The sequence below is a fragment of the Emiliania huxleyi genome (assembly GCF_000372725.1).
Source record: "Emiliania huxleyi CCMP1516 chromosome Unknown EMIHUscaffold_168, whole genome shotgun sequence".
NCBI classification, from domain to species: domain Eukaryota; phylum Haptophyta; order Isochrysidales; family Noelaerhabdaceae; genus Emiliania; species Emiliania huxleyi.
The window spans coordinates 61,107-80,076 of NW_005200902.1; the positions used below are offsets into that span (position 1 = coordinate 61,107).

General features: G+C 66.4%; 5 protein-coding genes across 5 annotated transcripts in view; 4 read left to right on the top strand and 1 right to left on the bottom strand.

Annotated features, from left to right (window-relative positions):
- Positions 1–212: 212 nt before the first annotated feature.
- Positions 213–2,827, top strand: EMIHUDRAFT_456094 (hypothetical protein; the record flags this gene model as incomplete). Its single annotated transcript, XM_005784748.1, has 13 exons — positions 213–362; positions 438–461; positions 633–667; positions 737–867; positions 934–955; positions 1,110–1,289; positions 1,368–1,451; positions 1,609–1,633; positions 1,713–1,804; positions 1,885–1,976; positions 2,056–2,181; positions 2,277–2,386; positions 2,763–2,827. The coding sequence occupies exons 4-13, from the start codon at positions 824–826 to the stop codon at positions 2,825–2,827; spliced, it is 840 nt and encodes a 279-aa protein (XP_005784805.1). The 5' UTR covers positions 213–362; positions 438–461; positions 633–667; positions 737–823.
- An 8,342-nt stretch (positions 2,828–11,169) lies between these two features.
- Positions 11,170–11,907, top strand: EMIHUDRAFT_230920 (hypothetical protein; the record flags this gene model as incomplete). The annotated part of the gene is made up of 1 exon (XM_005784749.1): positions 11,170–11,907. One exon carries the CDS (start codon positions 11,170–11,172, stop codon positions 11,905–11,907), a length of 738 nt encoding a protein of 245 aa, XP_005784806.1.
- Positions 11,908–12,064: 157 nt separating this feature from the next.
- On the top strand, positions 12,065–15,283 carry EMIHUDRAFT_230921 (hypothetical protein; the record flags this gene model as incomplete). Its single annotated transcript, XM_005784750.1, has 11 exons — positions 12,065–12,598; positions 12,749–12,899; positions 12,995–13,030; positions 13,354–13,426; positions 13,575–13,716; positions 13,792–13,857; positions 13,934–14,052; positions 14,172–14,277; positions 14,351–14,429; positions 14,836–14,895; positions 15,087–15,283. The coding sequence occupies 11 exons, from the start codon at positions 12,065–12,067 to the stop codon at positions 15,281–15,283; spliced, it is 1,563 nt and encodes a 520-aa protein (XP_005784807.1).
- Positions 15,284–15,601: 318 nt separating this feature from the next.
- Positions 15,602–16,778, bottom strand: EMIHUDRAFT_230922 (hypothetical protein; the record flags this gene model as incomplete). Its single annotated transcript, XM_005784751.1, has 6 exons — positions 15,602–15,739; positions 15,926–16,052; positions 16,121–16,176; positions 16,254–16,310; positions 16,520–16,568; positions 16,756–16,778. 6 exons carry the CDS (start codon positions 16,776–16,778, stop codon positions 15,602–15,604), a joined length of 450 nt encoding a protein of 149 aa, XP_005784808.1.
- Positions 16,779–16,891: 113 nt separating this feature from the next.
- Positions 16,892–18,970, top strand: part of EMIHUDRAFT_456095 (hypothetical protein) — a gene marked incomplete at its 5' end in the record, with an annotated part of 3,411 nt that continues 1,332 nt past the window's right edge. Inside the window, 5 exons of the mRNA XM_005784752.1 lie at positions 16,892–17,429; positions 17,586–17,728; positions 17,896–17,925; positions 18,115–18,195; positions 18,869–18,946. Of these exons, the coding sequence (XP_005784809.1) occupies positions 16,892–17,429; positions 17,586–17,728; positions 17,896–17,925; positions 18,115–18,195; positions 18,869–18,946 (870 nt within the window). The remainder of the gene's footprint in view (positions 17,430–17,585; positions 17,729–17,895; positions 17,926–18,114; positions 18,196–18,868; positions 18,947–18,970) is intronic.

The following is an 18,970-nucleotide window of genomic DNA, read 5'->3' on the forward strand; positions in this document are numbered from 1 at the left end:
CTCGCCCAACCTGCCCCCGCTCGCCACGATGGGCACCTCCTGCTCCGCGGGACCGCCAAGAGTTGGCCGGCGACACCAGCAGCTCACATCAGCGAGTAGGCATCTCTTGCTCTGTGCGGTGGGACCTGGTGCGCCCCCCACATCTCCCCATATCTCCCCATACCTCCCCATACCTCCCCATACCTCCCCGTAGGTGCGCCCCCCGTCGCCGGGTCGCTTCCGGCTGATGCCTGACTTTGACCCGAATCTGGTCATCATCCGCGTGTTCCCCGGCCCCTTCACCACGCTGCGAAACACGCTGCAGCCGCCGCTCAAGGGCGCGATCCTCCAGACCTTCGGCGCGGGCAACGCACCCGACCGAGACGCGCCGACCTCCTCTCTATCTCGGCGACATCTCGGCGACAGCTCGGCTATTCCTAATTAGGCGCCCGACCGAGACGCCGACTTTCTCGACGCGCTGCGCGAGGCGAGAGATAGCCGAGAGATAGCCGAGATACGGCCGAGGTGCAGCCGAGGTGCAGCCGAGAGATGAGTCGATGTGCTGTAGCCGAGCGGCCGCGGACTCACCCTCGCCAGCCGTGGATCGGAGCCTCCTCGGAGCCTTCTCGGAGCCTTTTTCGGAACGTTCCTTCGCTAGGCGAGCAACCGCGGCCTGGTCATCGTCAACGTGACGCAGTGCAACGCCGGCTACACCTCGGCGATCTCTCGGCGAGATCTCGGCTGTCTCCCCCGACAGGTGACGCAGTGCAGCGCCGGCTCGGTCGAGCCCGCGTATGCGACCGGCCAGTCGCTCGCCGCGGCGGGCGTGGTTGCGGGCGGCGACATGACTCCGGAGGCTGCGCTGGTCAAGCTCGGCTGGCTGCTTGGGTGCGCCAGCTAGAGGTAGCGACGGGCCTCCTCGGACTGTGGAAGGACGAGTTCATTGGTCACCAGGTGCGGCCTCGCGCCCGAGGAGGTGCGGAGGGGGGACGGGGGACGGACTTGCGTGGCGAGGTGGCGAGTCAACCAACCTGGCTCATCCATTCATCCTAAGGTGCGGAGGATGATGGGGACGGACCTGCGTGGCGAGGTGGCGAGTCAACCAACCTGGCTCATCCATTCATCCTAAGGTGCGGAGGATGATGGGGACGGACCTGCGTGGCGAGGTGACCAACCGGCAGGCGCAGCGCTTCTCCCTCAGCGACGGCGGCTTCCTCCGCCGCGTCTTCTCCGCGGCCTCCCTCGAGAGCGTCGCGCAGGCGGACCCGTCCGCCGCCGCGCCGCCACCCTCCTCCCTGGCAGAGGGCGAGGCGCGGCTGCCGGAGACGTCACGCCGACCCCGGAACCAGTGAGCAAGAGGCCGCCCCCACACCTCCAGCCGTGAGCAGGCGCGGCTGCAAGAGACGTCACCGCTCGATGGCCTGCTGGCCGAGGGCGGCAAGGAGGCGCTCCGGGACGGGCTCTCTCGAGCGGCGAGCTCTAGCCGAGATGGCGCCGAGATGGCGCCGAGATGGCGCCGAGATGGCGCCGAGATGGCGCCGAGATTGGGCCGAAGTTGCTGCCGAGCTGCTGAGGCAGAGGAGCGTGAGCGGGCGGGAGTACGTGAGCTGTGCGGCTCTCTTGCCGCAGGCGAGTGCGCCGCACAGCCTTGACGGTGCGCTCGCAGACTGCTCCGGGCTGCTGGCGCTGCGGCATGGTGCGGCGTGAGCACGTAGACAGACATCTGGGAATAGGTGGACTTGCAGACTACTCTGGGCTGCCGGCGCTGCGGCGGGCGCTCGTGCCGACGCTTCTGTGCGCGGCGGCGGGCAACGGCGACATGCAGGCGACGCTCGGCTTCGGTAGATGGCTTCAGAGGGACACGTCCGCGACACGTCCACGACATGTCCGAGACACGTCCCGCAGGCGATGCTCGCCCTCGTGGCGGACGGCGCCGTGTTGCGCACGTCGCGCGACTACGACGGCCGCACGCCGCTGCACCTCGCGTCTTCAGAGGGGTGCGAGACAGAGTCGTCGCCTCGCTGCCGCAGCCGAGAGCAGTCTTCGTTCAGCCCTCCGTGGCTGATCAATGAGCAGGCGAGACGCCGTCGTCGCCTACCTGCTGCAGCCCGAGCACGGCATCCCGCTCTCGGCGCTCGACCGGCACGACGACGCGCGGCGGGTGCCACTGATGAATGAAGTAACGGCGACGCACAGGGGCGGGTTGGCCGAGGGTAGGCACCGCCGACTCGCCCCTCGCCGACACGCGTGCTCGGGCGAGCCGTCTTCTCTCACCAGCGAGCTGCCGACGAGTATAGGCACGACAACACGCCGCTCGCCGACGCGTGCAAGTTCCGCCACCGGCGGGCCGTCGCCCTCCTCGTCGCCGCGGGCGCGCGGTTGGGGCTCCGCCCGCTGAGGCTGGCCGGTATTCTGTGCGCCCTCGTCAAGGCGAGATGCAGCCGAGATCACGGGAGATCGCGCGAGGTGAAGCCGAGATCACGGGAGATCGCGCGAGGTGTAGCCGAGATCAGGGAAGATCGCGCGAGGTGCAGCCGACGTGTTGCTGTGTGGTCTCTCTCTGCGACACCTCGGCCAGTTCTCGGCGAGATGTCGGCATGCGCTCTGATCAAGGCGCGCGACTACGCGGGGCTCGAGTGCTACGTGGCCGCGCGCGCCGACGTCTCCGCTGCTGACCACTCCGGCACCGTACCCTCGGAGTATCTCGCGTCATCTCGTGTCATCTCGCGCCATCTCGCGTCATGTCGTTGCACTCTCAGGCACCACGCCGCTGCACGTTGCAGCCGTGGACGGCGACGTGCGCGCGACGGCGAACGCGCTGCTGCCGGCGGGCGCCAAGCTGAGGTGACGCGAGATGACCGAGACGACTCGAGCTTAGGCGACGCTGCTGTCGGCGGGCGCCAACCCCGCGGCCACCGACAGGTGGGGCCGCACGCCATGGCACGAGGCGAGCGACGCGGCGGCGGGCGGCGCAAGGGCGGCGGCCGGCGCGGGCGAGCCGATCCATGGCGGCGTGGCGCCGCACGACGGCCACGGCGCTGTGGCGACCATGCTGCGGCAGCACGGGCGGCTGCGGCAGGACGGGCGCATCAGCTAGGCGGCACGGCGGCCTCAGCAGCACACGGGGGGGTCGGTGCCGATCCGCCCTGCGCTGCGCTGCAGGGCGGATCTGCAGCGAAGATGGCGGGGCGCGAAGGGACGGGGTTTCTTGAGGGAATGGCCGCCCCAAAAGCGAAAGGCGTACGTGACTGCTTCCAGACGAGGAGTGATTGGTTTTGTAATTCTTTTTCTGGCGGCCGCTCGACCGGCCGACGCGGTCGTTCCGGCGGCGGCGGCGGCGTCGGCGTCGCGAGCGAACTGGCTCGCATTCGACGAGCGACCCTCTTCAGGCAAGTCTTCACCAGGCTGAGTCCACGGTCAGGGTGCCGAGCTGTTGTGTAAACGCTCCGTAGAGAGCCACCAGACAGAGAGGGGCTCAGCCGACCTTCCCAGGCCCCGGCGGGCCCCAGGTCCCAACCCCAGAGACCGCCTAAGCACCTAAGCGGCCTAAGCGGGGGGGCGCTTAGGGTGCTTAGGTGCTTAGGTCGCCCTCGCGAGCGTAGCTACGTGCTGACATTATCATACGAGTGATCCTGAGTACCCACATGATGTGCCTGCCTATCGCTAAGCACGGGATTGCGACCTCACAACGCTCACGATCCGGTCGAGCCCTCGACATATCACACGCACGCACGTGGGGTGCCGAACCCACTTTTTCGCCTCCTGCGTGGCGGCGATGAGGTTCGGCCGATCGCCCTTCGGCCCAGTGACGGCGAACCGCTTTTGCTTGCGTTTTTTCTCTGGAATATTCAACGTCACGAGCACGCCAAAGTCGTTGGGCTTCTCCGCCCTGCCGACCGGCTTCTCACTGACGTGAGTATGCGGCATGCTCCGCAGCTCAGCGAGTGACGACAGGAACGCGTCGGTCGCCATCTGATCCTTGGGTGCCACAGCAGGTGCGGGCGACGACGTGCTGGCCATCGCGGTGCAGGCTTTAGAAGGCTGCGAGCGCGGAACGCCAAATTTGAGCGTTTCGAGCGGTTGTTCATGGCGCAAAGGGGTACGCAAGAAAACTAACTTTTGAGCGTCGAAGTTACTTCGAAAAGTAAGCTGTTACTTCGAGAGAGCTCGCGGAGAGCTTTTACATGGTGTGTTTAACGTCGTGTGGCTCCCAGGGGTTGCCCGTTTACACGGTGGGGCCCATGGCCTTCTGAGGTTTCGTACTGATGACGTCCTCCTTGGCACTTCGGGCGTCGGTGTGTGTATGATTCCCTCGGTAATGTGCTACGGGTATGGGCCGCCGGTTCGACGCTACCGGTCCACGAACATCTACTATGAGGTCGGCCGGTGGCACCTCGGTGGTCGAGTGGCCTCCGGTTCGAAATCGGCGAGTTGACCCTTATATATTTTTTCACCCCTGAGCGGGCTCAATTTTGCTCTGATGCCTCCTACGTATTCGAATTCAAGTTCTCGGGCCCGGGGCTGGCACCCTGACCGTGGTCACAGAACCCGGACTACCAGCTACCACCTTACGTGCACTTCCCTAGAAAAAGAAACTCGAAGCGCCGCCCGACTGAAGAACAGAAGAAGAGCTCGCCGGATGACGGGGACAAGGACTCGACGGAGCCATGGCATAGCATGCAGGAGGCCATGGGGTTCACCGAGGTCGAGCGGCCAGCTTGGCTGCCTTGGAACTGGCCTTCTTCACTGCTGCTAGGGACACGTCTTGCCACTCCATTTCTAGCACGAGGTGGCTGTGCAGCTGCGCCGCTGTGAGCTCCTTTTGCGAGTTTTGGCGCACGCGCACCACGGCATCAATGAGCGGGTCTCCCGAGGGCGGCGAGGGGGGAGGAGGCTCCGGCGGGTTGGCAACTTTGGCCCTTTGTTTCTCGGCCCTGAGAAAGGCGCGCCGCGCTATCACCGCTGGGTTTGTGTCTGCAGCTGTGACTGCGGCCTGGCATGAAGAAGCAGCAATATTCGAGCGGTCGCCTGAAGAAACGGCCATCATAGCTCCACCTGGACCGAAAACGGCGTCCTGCCCAGTCAGGCTCATGTCAGAGAGCCTTTGAAACAGTGCCCCCGCGTTCTGCATATACTCGCGCTGATCTCTCCCTGATGCACATACGTGTTTGTGCCGTGCCTTCCAGTCTCGCCGCTGGCAGACTGGGCTGCAGTAGTACGGCACTTTGCAAGCAGCGCAACTCAAGAACTTGTGCTGCAGGTCTTCCGTATTCAAACAGCCACGGCTACCGCATTTCTTGTAGCCGAGTCGGCGAGGGCCCATTGTGATGGTGGAGAAGCTGTACCACCGCGGAACTGTGGCAGGGGTACCGGCCTTTAGCTCATCGCGAAGCACTGCTACTAGCTCACGGACGCTGCCGCAACCCCGACATGATATGAGCTGTCGAAGCATCTGTGCACGCAGAATTCGGAAGACGTGACGACGCTCGACATCGGTGATTGCATCACTGGCAGCGTAGCACTCGAGAACCATCAGGTCCGATGCTGTAAAGCCGAGCGCGGGAGGCCGCTTCTCAAATTCTTGCAGGCCTTCAGCGTCGGGCGACGGTGCTTCCAGCGCCTTGCCGAGCAGCAACGCGTGCACCTCGGGCGATACGATGCCACATACTCTGCATCCTCCTGCTCCTCAAGTGTCATCAGCCCCGGGTGGCTGACGTAGAGATCGTCGCCCATGGGCGTCGGTGTGTGTGTGTTGCCGCGCCCCGGGGAAAGAATTTTCCACCCAGTGGGCGGCAACAACATCAACCTTCGTCCTCCCATCCCTCCCTTGGGTTGTCTGTTTTCTTTCTTTCTTTCTTTATCAACCTTCTCAGCTCGGTGGAGCGGTACGACCCCGCGACGAACGCTTGGGAGGCGGCCGCGCCATTAACGACGGCACGATCTGAGCATGGCATCACGGTGGCGTAGAGGAAGCCTCGGGGCGAACGCTAGAGCCTAGAGGGTGCGACCGCTCCCTCTCGTGAGTCTTGTACTTGTCGCGTCGCGCGGGTGTGCTTTTCCGTTTTCGGTGCGGGGTCGTGTGTGTCGGATTTTTGGGGCCTATGCGCTATGGGGACGACCTGAACCCATGCTAATCCCTATAACTAGTGTACTGTCTACGAGGCGAACAGAACGATTCCCAGTCATTGCTCGCGCATGGCATCCGGTGCCCGCAGCAGCGCGCCTGACTGCTCCTTCTGCTCTCTCGCTGTGGCGAGAGCCGAGACCGCTTGTGGCTGGGGCTTTCACGGATGGATGTTGATTTTAGGCCCATCCTTCGGCCGTCGGAGCGAGATCAGCTCGCGCCCATGGGTTGGCTAGTGCTCTCGCCCGACCCGGGGCAGGAGCCTGACTTTGACCTCGTGGACGGGAGCAGCCCCAGCGGACCAAAAGGAGAGATCACGTGCAGGTGGGAGGCGTTGAGGCGGTGGTTGAGCACGTCGAGCGCGCTGCGGGGGATGAGCCGCTGCGAGAGCACGTGGTACAGGAAGCTCTTCTCCGGCTCCGGGTACTTGCCACGCGGGAACCACTCGGGCTTGCGTGTCACCAGGTGGCGGCACCCGTTGCGCTCGTACTCGGCGTCGGTCGCGTTGAGCGCGCAGCCGCGGTCCCACCGCTCCAGCGCATCGACGTGACGGCGCAGGTGGCCAAAGAACTGCCGCCGGTCGGAGAGGATCGTCCGCGTCAGCCCGAACGGTCGCACTCCCGGCTGATGGCGCGGGTAGCGGAGCCAAGACCATTTGCCGGCGTCCCACGCGTCGGAGCCGGCCTCGAGCATCGACCTGTAGTCGAGAGGCCAGTAGCGCTGGTCGCCAGTGGTCGTGAGCAGCCGCGCCGTCTCGAAGAACCCTTCTATCACCCGGGCGGCGATGTCACGACTGCCCCAGAAGATCCAATCCGAGCGCATGAAGAAGGCTCGGTTGGAGGCGACGGCCGGCTCCCAAGCTGGCAGGAGATCGATGGCGACCGGCAGATGCAGGTCGGTGCGAAGCTTGACGACCTGTGCGTACCGCAGAGCGCGGTGCCGTTCGTGCTCCTCCATTGCCCGATACGCCTGCAGCAGCCGCCAGAACTGGATCAACTGCTTGCGGTGCTCGGCCAGACCGGAGCCGAGGAGTCCCTCCAGGCCTAGCTGCGGATCGGGTGTTTGTTCGCGCCATCGCAGCCGCGCGCCACCACACGAGCTGGCGGCGTCCGGCGAGCGCAAGCAGGCCGCGGCGCGCTGTGTCTGCAGGCATCTGAGCGACGCGTTGTCGGAGGAGATGAACATGTCAAAGTGCGGAACGCCGGCGAACAGCGGCTTGCCGTGGGGCGAGACGAACTTCTGCGAGGCAAATTTGTGGAGGTCGCGCAGCTCCGAGCCGAAGAGCACAGCGACGCGCGCACGATGAGGGGTGGAAGCAGCCTCCATCGATCGACTTCACCGTGCCCCCATGCAGCCCACGCCGCCCGGGACGCGCCCGTCGTCGTGCGTTGTAAAATTCTCTGCGCCTGGATCCCACCGTGTTACGAGTAGTGCTGTAACAACGGTTTTCCTTTTGCTTCAAACGTGTGTTTGTAATGTGCGGATCACAGTAGCCCCGGGACCGGGGGGGGTCGGGCCTCACCCCACACCCGGGACTCACCCCGAGACCCCACCCCGGGACGCGCCGGCTGCGGGTGAGGCCCCACCCCCGGGGCAGTGAGGGGCAGGGGCGGGGCGGAGCTCCTCAGAGTGAGGCGCCCCGGGTGCCCCCCCACCCCCCCCACCCCGCCCCCCGGGCACCCGACCCGCCCTCAGCTCTCAGCTCCCCACCACGCAAGGTGCAGCGGACCGACCTGGTGGGCAAGCGGATGATGAAGACCTTTGGCGGCCATGGCACCTTCGTCGGAGATATCGTCTCTTACGAGACCCGGAGACGGGATGTTACCAGCAGGTCCGACCTAGGAGGACGGCGACAAGGAGGACCTCTCGCGAGCCTCTGTCCAGGCTGGCGTGCGGCGATTCCAGGCCCAGGCAAAGTGTGATGCGATCCGTCTCGCCGAGGCGCGCTTTTTTGCGTCCGCCTCGGTAGATGTTAGAGACTTTGTGCGTTTGGAGCAGTGCGGACTGTCTGTGCAGAGTAGAGTGGGGTCTCACCCGTTTAGTTGATTTGTAGTATTGTTCTGTGTGAGCGGTGGTGCCGCACAGGCCGCTCTCCCTCGCCTCGGCGGTGTGCGGGTGGTGCGGCGTGGCGCGGGCCGGGGGCGCGCGGTAGGCGTACGGGGCCGCGTTCGCGTGGCCCGCCCGTGGTGCCCCTGGCTGGGTCGGGCAGCGAGCTACCCCCCCGGGACGGCGCATCGCGAGTGAGGCCCCGGGGTGGGGCAGGTGAGGGAGGGGGCGGGGACGGCCGGGACCCGGTCGGTGAGCCCCGGGTGAGGCCCGACCCTCCCACGTCCCGCGGGCTACCCCTGGCGAGGTACTTCCAGCCTGCTGTGGGAACAGCTGACGCAGTCTCGCCGAGGCTCGCCCCAGCAACTCGGCCAGACAAAAACCCCGAGAGGCGTGTGAGTACCTCGCCAGGGCTACCCGGGTACCTCCGCGCTAGTGATCCGCACGTAAATGGCCGCGCACCGCATGGGCGCCCGGGTCGCGGGCCTCTCACCAGCGCAGCTGTGCGCCATCATCGAGGCGCAGGCGGGCGCGAGCGACGCCGCGCTGCGCGTGGCGGAGGAGCACACCGCTCGGCTCGTAGAGCAGCCCGAGTCGGTGCTCTCCGTCCTCCTCTCGCCGGACCTCGCCCCGCACATCCTCGCCCAGCTGCCGACCAAGGAGCACGCCGCCAAGGGGACGTGCCGCGCGTGGCGCCGCGGCTGGAAGGAGACGCTTGCGAGGCGCGAGAGGCCGCGACGCTTGCTCGTGTTTGGCGGCGTTAACAATGGCGGCAACAATGGTGGCGAAGAGATTGTCAACTCGATGGAGCGGTACGACCCGGCCGCGAACGGGTGGGAGGTGGAGGCTGTTGCGCCGATGCCGACGGCACGAAAATTTGTCGGCTCGGCGATGCTCGATGGCAAATTGTACCACGTGGGCGGCGATGGGGTCGACCACAGATCTTCCAGCTCGGTGGAGCGGTACGACTTGGCTACGAAAGCGTGGGAGGCTGTGGCGCCATTGGCGACGGCGCGGCAGGGTCACGGCGTAGGGGTGCTCGGTGGCAAGCTGTACGCGGTGGGCGGGCAAAGCGTCGGCGTCTCTCTCAGCTCGGTCGAGCGGTACGACCCGGCGGTGGATGTGTGGGAGGCTGTGGCGCCGATGGCGTCGGAGCGAGACAACTGCGGCGTGGCGGTGCTGGACGGCAGTTTGTATGCCGTGGGCGGGTACAGCAACGGCGGCGGCGGCGCCACCAGCTCGGTGGAGCGGTACGACCCTGCGACGAACGCGTGGGAGGCGGTGGCGCCGTTGACGACGGCACGATGCATTCATGCTGTCGCGGTGCTCGACGGCAAGCTGTACGCTGCTGGCGGGTACTCCGAAGGAGCAGACTACCTCAGCTCGGTCGAGCGGTACGACCCAGCAGCGAACGCGTGGGTGGCAGTGGCGCCGATGGCGAGTGCGCGGTGCTCTGTCAGCATGGCGGTACTCGACGGCAAGCTGTTCGCTGTTGGCGGTGAGAAGGAGGAGGTGGACGAAGACGAGGACGACGATGCCGGCTACTTCCGCCTGGTGGAGCGTTACGACCCGGCGTTGGATGCATGGGAGGCGGTGGCGCCGATGGGGACGGCGCGGTGCTTCCATGGCATTGCTGTTCTGGAAGTCGATTGAAGAGACCTTGCTCCACGCTCGCACTCGCCCCCCCCTCCCTGTTCTGACCCCGATTTAGCCAAAAAAATTCTTTTGTGTCGCTCTTCTCCTCCCGTCGCCTTTGAAAACGGCGAAACGGGGCCATGTCCGACTCCGAGGCTTCCATGCCGGGCCTGGAGCCGTTCCACGTGCGTCAGATCCGGATGGTCGAGCGCGTCCTCGGCCAGAAGGTGTCGCCACGCGACCACGCGATGATTGATTGTCTCGCGGAGCGCATGGAGAGGTACGGTTGGCACTCCGTCAGCATCAACCCGGTGCCGCTTGGGTATCAGTACATCATCCAGGCCAAGTCTGAGAAGAGGCGGGAGGATGAGGCCAGGCAGCAGGCCGCGCAGGACGCTGCGCAGCCTCAGCCTACCGCCACTTTCGCCGCACCGCCCGTGGCACCGCCTGCCGCCGCTGCCGCTCCGGCCGCAGCATCGCAGGCACACTCGCAGCACCAACAGGCGCAGCAACCCCGGCCCAACGAGTCGCCCGAGGGGTGGACGAGGGTCGGGAAGGGCGGCAAGCCGGACAGGTTCACCATGAAGAACTTCGGCCGCAACCCGCCAAAGTCGGGCAAGCGGAAGCAGGAACACCGCAAGCCCGCACCCAAGGGAGGTGGACCCCCACCCCCTTCTCCCAAGGTGGTGGACAAGAACAGGCTAAGCGCATTGGGCGCTGGCCCTTCTGGCACCAGCGGGAGCCACGAGCGCGCACCGCCGCGCTCTCCCTCCCCCACCTCGCCGCCTGCCAAATCGCCGCGGCCGTCTGCGCCTGCTTCCGGGTATGACTCCGAGCTCGAATTTTCCGACGCTGAGGCGCGGGATAGGGTGGCAGGGGTTGTGCACGACGCAGTGCAGCAGGCTGTGATGCAATATGGCTATGACGACGAGCTCTACCAGGCATGGAGGGACGGCAAGATAGGCGAAAAGGACTTGCCGGAGGAGGTGATGGCTATGACTTTGGACCTTTGCGAGAGGTGGCGAGCGGAGCAAGCGCGGTGTAGGCGCGCCCACGCGGCGCAGCGGCTCTCCCGCGACCATAGCCCCTCCCGCAGCCGCAGCCGTAGCCACAGCCCCAACTCTTGCTGCTCTTCTAGTGTCGGGTAGTGACCACAGGGGGTGAGGGGACGGATTGAAGATCCCTCACACCAAGATCGTGCAGGGCGGGGACACATGTCCCTAAATCCCATCTCGTCTCAGAGTTTGACCGTTTTTATTTATTCCTCCCGTTGCCAGAAAGGTGCCCCTGTCTCGAGGCCCCTGTGGCCTGTGGAGCTCCGTCGCCCCTTTGAGCTCCCACGCACGGACAGACGAGAGGACGAGGACGGACGCAAGTAGCAACAAATGGCGCCTCTCGTCCCACGCCTGCTTTGCGTCGCCCTCTTCGCGGCGGCCGGGAACGCCGCCGGGCAGAGATCCAAGTGCAAAAAGCGCGATATGGCAGGTTCGCTAGAAGACTGCAAGACTATTGTTCTTGACTTCGACAAGCTCAGCAAACCAGAGGTGCACAAAATCGTGGCGCTCGTCGGCTCTGAGAGCAACCTCCGGTTTCTGTCGCTTCGTGACAACGGAATCGACGAGGCGGACGCGCTAGCCCTGGCCGAGGCCCTCAAGCACAACCGCAATCTGTACTCGCTGCGCTACCGAGAGAACCCGCTTGGGGCGGCGGTGGTTGCCGCCATCGCCTCGCATCCGGCGCTCACGGACCTGGACGTGCGCGGAACGAAAATCGGAGACGAGGGCGCGGCGAGCCTTGCGCAACTGCTCTCGAGCAGTGCGGTGCTGACAGGTCTGCAGCTGCGTTCCGCCTCCATCGGCGAGAGCGGCGCCGTCGCGCTCGCGCGCTCGCTCACGCACCACCCGGCGCTCGCGCTCCTCGACCTCGGCAACAACGCGGTGGGGGACGCGGGCGCGGTGGCGCTGGCGGAGGCGCTGCAGACGAACCGAGTCCTCGAGAAGCTCGAGATTCAGAGTCCCTCCGTGACGAGCAGCGGGTGGAAGGCGCTCGACGACGCGATGGACATCAACGCCGTTGTGTCGGTCATCGGCTACCGAGGCGGAGGCCGGAAGCTGGAGCTGTGACTGTGAGTGAGACGGCACACTGTTGGCGCGGAACGCGCGCCCGGCTTGGCGGTTTGCCCAGCAGCGCGGGGGTTCGCGGCCTGCTCACCATGTCGCAGATACGCGAGTGGTGCAGGCTACAGCGGTCGGCAGCAGCAGTAGCGGCTACCGTCGTACGATGGAGCCGGGGTATTACGTAGTGTACACCGTACACGCTGGCCATGACATGCCAGCCGATGCTGAAGCCGCGGTGCCCTGCACAACCAAAGTCCAAATCCGGGTAGGGAAGCTCGGGCCCAAGTGCCCGACCCAACCATCGATGCCGCCCGTGGCCCCCATCGAGATGCTCGCCGACGTCACCGACGGCACTTACGAAGAGGGCGCTCGGCCGCCGGTCTTCCTTCAGCCTGCGCGGAGCGCGCCGTCCGACTCGCCGCCCGACTCGCCGTCGGACGACGCCGAGGAATCTGGAAAGCTTCCAGCGATGATTGTGGAGAGCGAGGCGGATACGTTCGGCGGGACGCGGCACCTCTGGACGGACGGCGTCTGGCGACCCGACGGGACGGAACCGCACGACGCGGAGCACGTGGTCTTTGCCAACGGCACGCAATACCCAGTCTACCTCACCGTCAGCCCAAAGGACGGAAAGTACCACCCGCTCAAGGAGGAGAGCGACGAGGAGAAGCTGGCACGGCACGGCCCCGTCGAGTCGGTCGGCGTCGTCTTCGCCTTCCCTCCGCTCGGCTGGCAGCGCATCAACATTGGGCGCCCGCTGTACGAGGCGCGACACGCTCTCCCTCCCCTCTCCCAAAGCATGTCCCTGACACGTCCATGACACGGGGTCCCTGACACGTGCCCGCAGGCGCATCCCGTCTTTCGCGCCGCGATCGACGAGGTGAGCGGCTGCACCGAGCCGCTGCTGCCGCAGCCGCTGCTGCAGGTGCTTTACCCGGACGAGATCGACGAGCCGATGTACGCCGAGGTCATCGAGCAGCCGCGGCGCTCTTCCACCGGTGTCGTGTCCTGTCTTGACTCCGATGTCTTGTCTCTGTAGGCCATCCAGCAGCCGCAGTGCGCCTCCTCCTCCCCCTCTCCCGCCCGCGAGCAGGACACGGACGTGGCACGGACGTGTGCATGCACGTAGGTACGCCCTCCTCTCCCTCTTTGCGCTCGAGTGCGGCCTCTGCTGCGTCGGGCCGCCTGCCGGGCCGCGGCACGCCCACGACACGTCCACGACACGTCCCCCGTAGGTACGCGCTGGGGCGGCTCTGGGCCGCCTGCGAGCCCGGCGCTAAGTATTGCACGCCGTGCGCCGTCGTCGGCCACGCCGTTCGGAGCGTCCGTCGCGCAGCAGAAGAGACAGCTGTCCCTCCACCAGACGAGCCTGTGTCCAGGCCACTCGCTCGGGGGGAGTGATGACAATAAGAAGGAGAAGGAGACGGAGACGGGTAGCCACACTGTGCTCAGGCCACTCGCTCGGCGAGTACGTCGCCGCCGTCTTCTCGGGCGCGCTGGACTGCGCCACGGCGGCCGCTCTCGTGTGCGAGCGCGGCCGGCTGATCGCCAGGCTCGCACAGCCCTCTGCACGACATTGAGACAACAATGGTGCGATCGTAGGCGCGGCCGGCTGATCGCCAGGCTCGCACAGCCCTCTGCACGACATTGAGACACCAATGGTGCGATCGTAGGCGCGGCCGGCTGATGGCGGAGAGCCCGTCGCGAGGTGCGATGATGTCTGTGCGCGCGTCTCCAGAGGCGGCGAGGCGCGCTGTACACGAGGCCGGCGTGGCGGGGCGGGCGGCCGTCGCTTGCTTGAACGGGCCTACGTCGGTCGGTTGTTGTGGCGAGTACGGCCGCCGGCTACACGCCTTCCTGCTCATGCGGCCCGCCCCTGCCGGCTGTTAGGTCGTGATCTCCGGCGAGTGGGCCGCCATCTCCGCGGCGGTGAAGCGGCTGCCTCCGGGCACCAAGGTGAGTCGCGCTGCGGCGACACACGCCCCACTCTGACTGGTCCTCCTTCTGCATGGTTGCCTCTTTTCCACTAAAGGTGACTCGCGTCGCGGCGACGCACGCCGACCACTCCCCTGCGATGGCGCAGCTCGCGCCGGCACTCGCGGCCCGGGCGGCGGAGCTCTACCGGCGGCACAGGCCGCGTTTGGCCGAGCTGTGCCCCGTGAGGAGATTACCCGAGATTACCCGAGATTACCCGAGATTACCCGAGCTGTGCCCCGCGAGGCGTCCCACCCGCACAAGGTCGGCCTGACTCGTGACACGAGTCGCTGCAGGCCGCGCCGGCCGAGCTGCCCGTGGGTCTCGTCGGTGACGGGCGACGTGGTGAGCGAGGAGGAGGCGGCGGACCCCGCCTACTGGGCCAAGCACCTCACCGCCCCCGTCGACTACATAAGCGCCGCCCCGCGCGCTGCTGCGGTTGTTGCTCGCGAGGCCCGCGACGCAGCCTTTAGAGGACGCGAGACTAGGCGCCGTCCGCTCGCTGCTGCGCGTCTGCTCCGCGCGTGAGAAGGCGCCGCCGTCGCGCGTGAGAAGTGATGACTTAGTGCTTCACTGTTGTGTGCGCATGAGAGGTTACTCATGCTCAAGGAGTGACTCCTTGTTGTGTGGGCAAGGCGCCGACGTCGCGTTTCGAGCGCAGCCGAGCGGTGGTTGTGGTTGAGATGGGGGAGGGGATGCTCACGCGTTTCGGCGAGACCCAGCCGAGATCTAGCCGAGATCTAGCCGAGATCCAGCCGAGAGACAGCGGAGAGACAGCGGAGAGACAGCTCACTCGCTTCGGCGATCGCCCTCCTCGAGGCTAGCTCTCTCCCCCAAGACATTTCCCAGACACTTCCCTTCGGAGGGACCACCCGCGTCGAGGGCACCTCTTGCCCCCTTCAGGCGACACTTCCCAGACACCTCGAAGACACCGCTCGCCCCCCTGCACATTTCCCTTAGGAGGGATCCGCGTCGAAGACACCTCTTGCCCCTCTGCAGGCGAGGCCATCCTGGAGAGCTGTCGCGCACACGAGTCGGAGGAGCCGCCGGAGGGCTTCGCGAGCGGACCTGTCCCAGACATGTCCACGACACGCCGCTCGCATCTCTCGCAGGAGCCGCCGGAGGGCCTCGCGAACGTTCGGTTCGCGCAGACGCTCTCAAAGGCAGCGCCGAGCCCGAATCACAAAAGAAAGCGTTGAGGGAGAGCTAAGGCTGCCACGACAATCCAAAGGCGGACGCCGCCGAGTCCGCCGCCGAGTATTGCGCGCGCGTCGAGGCCCGCATCGAGGAGCTGATGGAGCCGGTGCGGCGCGAGCGGCTGACGCGTTTCCTCCTCGAGCCCGACTCGGTGGACGAGGCGGAGGTCGAGCTCGCGTGCGCTGAGCCGGTCCAGCTCCCGTCGAGCTGAGTCGGAGAGTGGAGCTCAGGGCTGTGCTTCCAGACGAGCCTCTGCCCACCTCACGACGGCTACGCGGGGGCTCTAGCCGCAGGGCTGCACACTCTTTTTCTCTCCGCTCCCGCGGGTCCCCTCAGCCTCACCGCTCACGCGCACGCCCCCGCCCGCGCCCGCGCGCCCCGGCTCCTCTCGCTCGGGATTCGTTTGAGGAGTCGGGTGCGGACACTTCTCTGGGCCGGGGTTGACCATAATTTATGTTTGAAGAAACCTCGCCTAAACTCTCACTCTCTGTCCGTCTCGCCTCTTGCCTCAGCATCTCTCTCAACTCTCTCATCCTCGGGCGTTGAAGCCTTGCACGTAGTGCCTGTTGCGCATCGCATTGACGTGCGGCGCGATGGCGTCGGCGAGAGCGGTGCGCTGCTGCTGCAGGGTCGCCATGGCGTCGGCCGGCAGGCCGAGCGTCTCAATCTGCGCCAGCAGCGCGGCCACGAGACTACTCTCGTCGTCAGCGCTGCCACCGCCCGCGGCAGCTGCTGGCGGCGTGGCGGCAGCGGGCGGCGGTGACGGCGCGGGCTTGGCGGCCGCCGGGGCCTGCGGTGCGACGACGGCCTTGCCCTGGTCGAGCTTCTTCTTGTTGATCTCTGCCTGCTTCACCAGCTTCTTCAGCACCGACTTGGACAGCCCCTCCGGCGCCGGCGTCAAGAGCGCCTTCACCTGCTCCGCGTCGCCGGCCTCGATCGCAGCGACGACCTCAGGCGGCGCGACGTACTCGTCCTGCGACCTGTGCGACGCGAGGCGGAGGGTCGGAGAGCGAGCGAATGAGGCGGCGACACGCCGCGCCGGGCGCACATGGAACCGCAGACAAAAGAATTTTTACCGGTATCCAGCGCCGGCATCATCCAGCCCTAGCTTGGGATGTCCGTTGTATTTATTTATTTATTTATCATCCGTGAAGGCAGAAGTGTTCGAAGAGAGAGTGGACCTGAGCAACGATATGACTGGGCGGCAAATGATCGCAGTGGGCGTCAGAAGAGTCGTCCTTGCGCGAGGAGAGCTCGATAAACTCGAGGGGCCAAAATATGCCGCCAGCAGGACCGAGGAGGGCAGAGTTGCGCCGAAAAAGGCGCAAGAAGCAGCGAGAGCGAGGGATCGGCAGGCGGCGGCGCCGTCGCAGGACGAGGCAGAGGAGAGCGACGCGACAGCTCGAGGAAGAAGCGACAAGAGAGAGAGCGACGAGAGTGGGACGACCGCGAGGTGGCATGAAGCCTTGAAGGTTGCAGCGAGAATCGGCGAGGGACTGCGAAGGGAGATAGAAAGAGGCAGACGCCCAAGGGTTAGGGTGGGCGACGGCTAGCACCACACTCCTCTCCTTAAAATCCCTGTGTGGTGGCGGCGTGCCGTCCTCCCATCCATCCCTCCCTCCCTTGGGGTGTCTGTTTTCTTTGAAGAATAACGTGTAGAGGCCAATCGGTCGTCCGCGTAACCGCGGCTTGGCTGATGTAGTCATCTTGTCCCGACGCCGACACCCGCAAAAGAATTTACAACAACCTCCCTAGCACTACTCCCTAGCACTACTAAAAAGAAAATTTCCGCCCCGCCGAAGCTCGTGCATCTCAGCTGATGGCGGCAGTGATGACGCTAGTGCCTTTCCTTGTGCTCTCGGTTGCCGCAATCTCGCCTCCGCGCCTGCCAGCACTGCATCGGCCGGCTCGGTGCGCCTGCACGCTCCAAGAGCGCGCCGACCAGGAAGCGGGGCCAAGCTCGCCGGCAGTGTGGCTCGCGTCGAAACGCTCGCCTCCTGACGCACTTGTGCACGGCCGGGTCCCGACCCGAGAGGTGGACAGGCAGTCCTCGGTCAAGAAGCAGCTGGAGAGGGAGCAGTCGTCGGTCAAGGAGCAGCTAGAGAGGACCTTCGCCATCAGTGACGACGCGTCATCGCTCCTCGCGGCCGAGCTCTCCTGGGCGGCCGCCGAGGAGGAAGCCGCGGCGTCCGAGGCGGCGCTGCGAGGTGAGAAGCTAGCGATCGTCCTCTCCGAAGAGATCGTCTCCCTCGGCGTCGGCGCGGCGAGGCTGCTGCTGGGCTGCGTCGCACTCGTCTACGGCTCCAACTACGCGTCGGTCAAGCTCCTCGACGAGTGGGTGGGAGCGCCGTCGCTCGGTGGACGCCAGCCCGCCTGCCCGTCCTGACTACTCACTGCGCCATCCCTCGCTACCACCATCCTCACTGCATCCTCACCACATCCTCACCACATCCTCACCACCCCACTCTCACCACCCCACCCTCACTCCACCCCACCCTCGCTGCCTCCTCCAGGCGCACTCCTCCGCTTCGCGCTTTGCGGCTCCGTCCTCGCCCCGGCGCTGCTGCTCGCGGCGAAGCGGCGGCCGCGGCTGCTGAGCCTGCCGCTCGTAGCGAGCGGAGTCGAGGTCGGCGTGTGGATGGCGCTGGGGTACGTGGTGCAGGCGCCTCTCGGCTCCTCTCGGCTCCTCTCGGCTCCTCTCGGCTCCTCTCGGCGCCGACGGCTCCTCCAATCTCGGCCAATCTCGGCCAATCTCGGCCAATCTCGGCCAATCTCAGAGGCTTCCCCCCCAGAGGCTTCACCAGCCCGGCACGTGTCGCGCAGGCGGCGGCGCTGGAGACGTCGCCGGCGGGCGTGCAGGCCTCCTGCTCTCTCGCTGCCGTCCCCCTCCCCTCCCCTCCCCTCCGCTCCGCTCCCCTCCCCTCCCCTCCCCCACCCTTCCCCTTCCCCTCCCCTCCCCTCACCACCCCCTCACCCTCACCTCACCCTCATCCTCCCCTCACCCCCCCCCCCACACACACACACCAACCCCAACCCCCGCAGGCCTTCCTCCTCTCGCTCACCGTCCTGGTCTGCCCGGCCCTTGAGACGGCGCTCGAGGCCGAGGGCGGCAGCCAATCGCTGGTGTCGCTGTGCACTAGTCTGCAGTCTCTCGCATCAGGCGCTCGAGGGGCATGTCCAGCCGCGGCGCGTGTGGGTCGCCGCCGCCCTCTCCGCCGCCGGCGCCGAGCTGCTCCAAGGCGAGGCGACTCCTCGACTTCTCCGAGACTCTTCCTGGAGCCGTCCTGCAGGCGTCGCGCTGCTCGAGCTTGGCAGCCTGCACGGCGGCGGAGGCGCTAGCGGCGGACTTCTGCACAGGGCGCCCCGCGAGCTCGCCCGAGATGACGCCGAGATGACCCGAGATTAGGCGGCGGACCCACGCAGGGCGACCTGCTCGGCCTGCTGCAGCCGCTCTTCTTTGGCGTCGGCTTCTGCGCGCCTCGAGGCGGCGGGAGAGGACTCACGAACACCCGAGACCACCCAAGACTAGGCGTCGGATTCTACCGCCTCGAGGCGGCGATGGCGGAGCACACCGCCCCACCGCCGCCCGCACCGCCGCCGCCCGCGCCGCCGCCCGCGCCGCCCGCCGCCGTGGCGGGCTCGCATCTCGACCCGATCTCTGATTTCGCGCCGATCTCGCCCGATCTCGAGCCGACCTCGCCCGGCTCCGTGGCGCTCGCGCTGACGGCCCCCCCGACGGGCGTGGTCTTCTGCCATACTCTTTCCTCGCCCCCCACCCCTCCTTCCTCGTCAGCAGGCCTTCCAGATGGGCGTGGTCCTCTGCTTCGCCGCCGGGTGGGCGCTGTGGGACGTCGGCGGAGACGGCGCAGAGCTGGCGCGAGCCCCCCCCTCGCCCTGA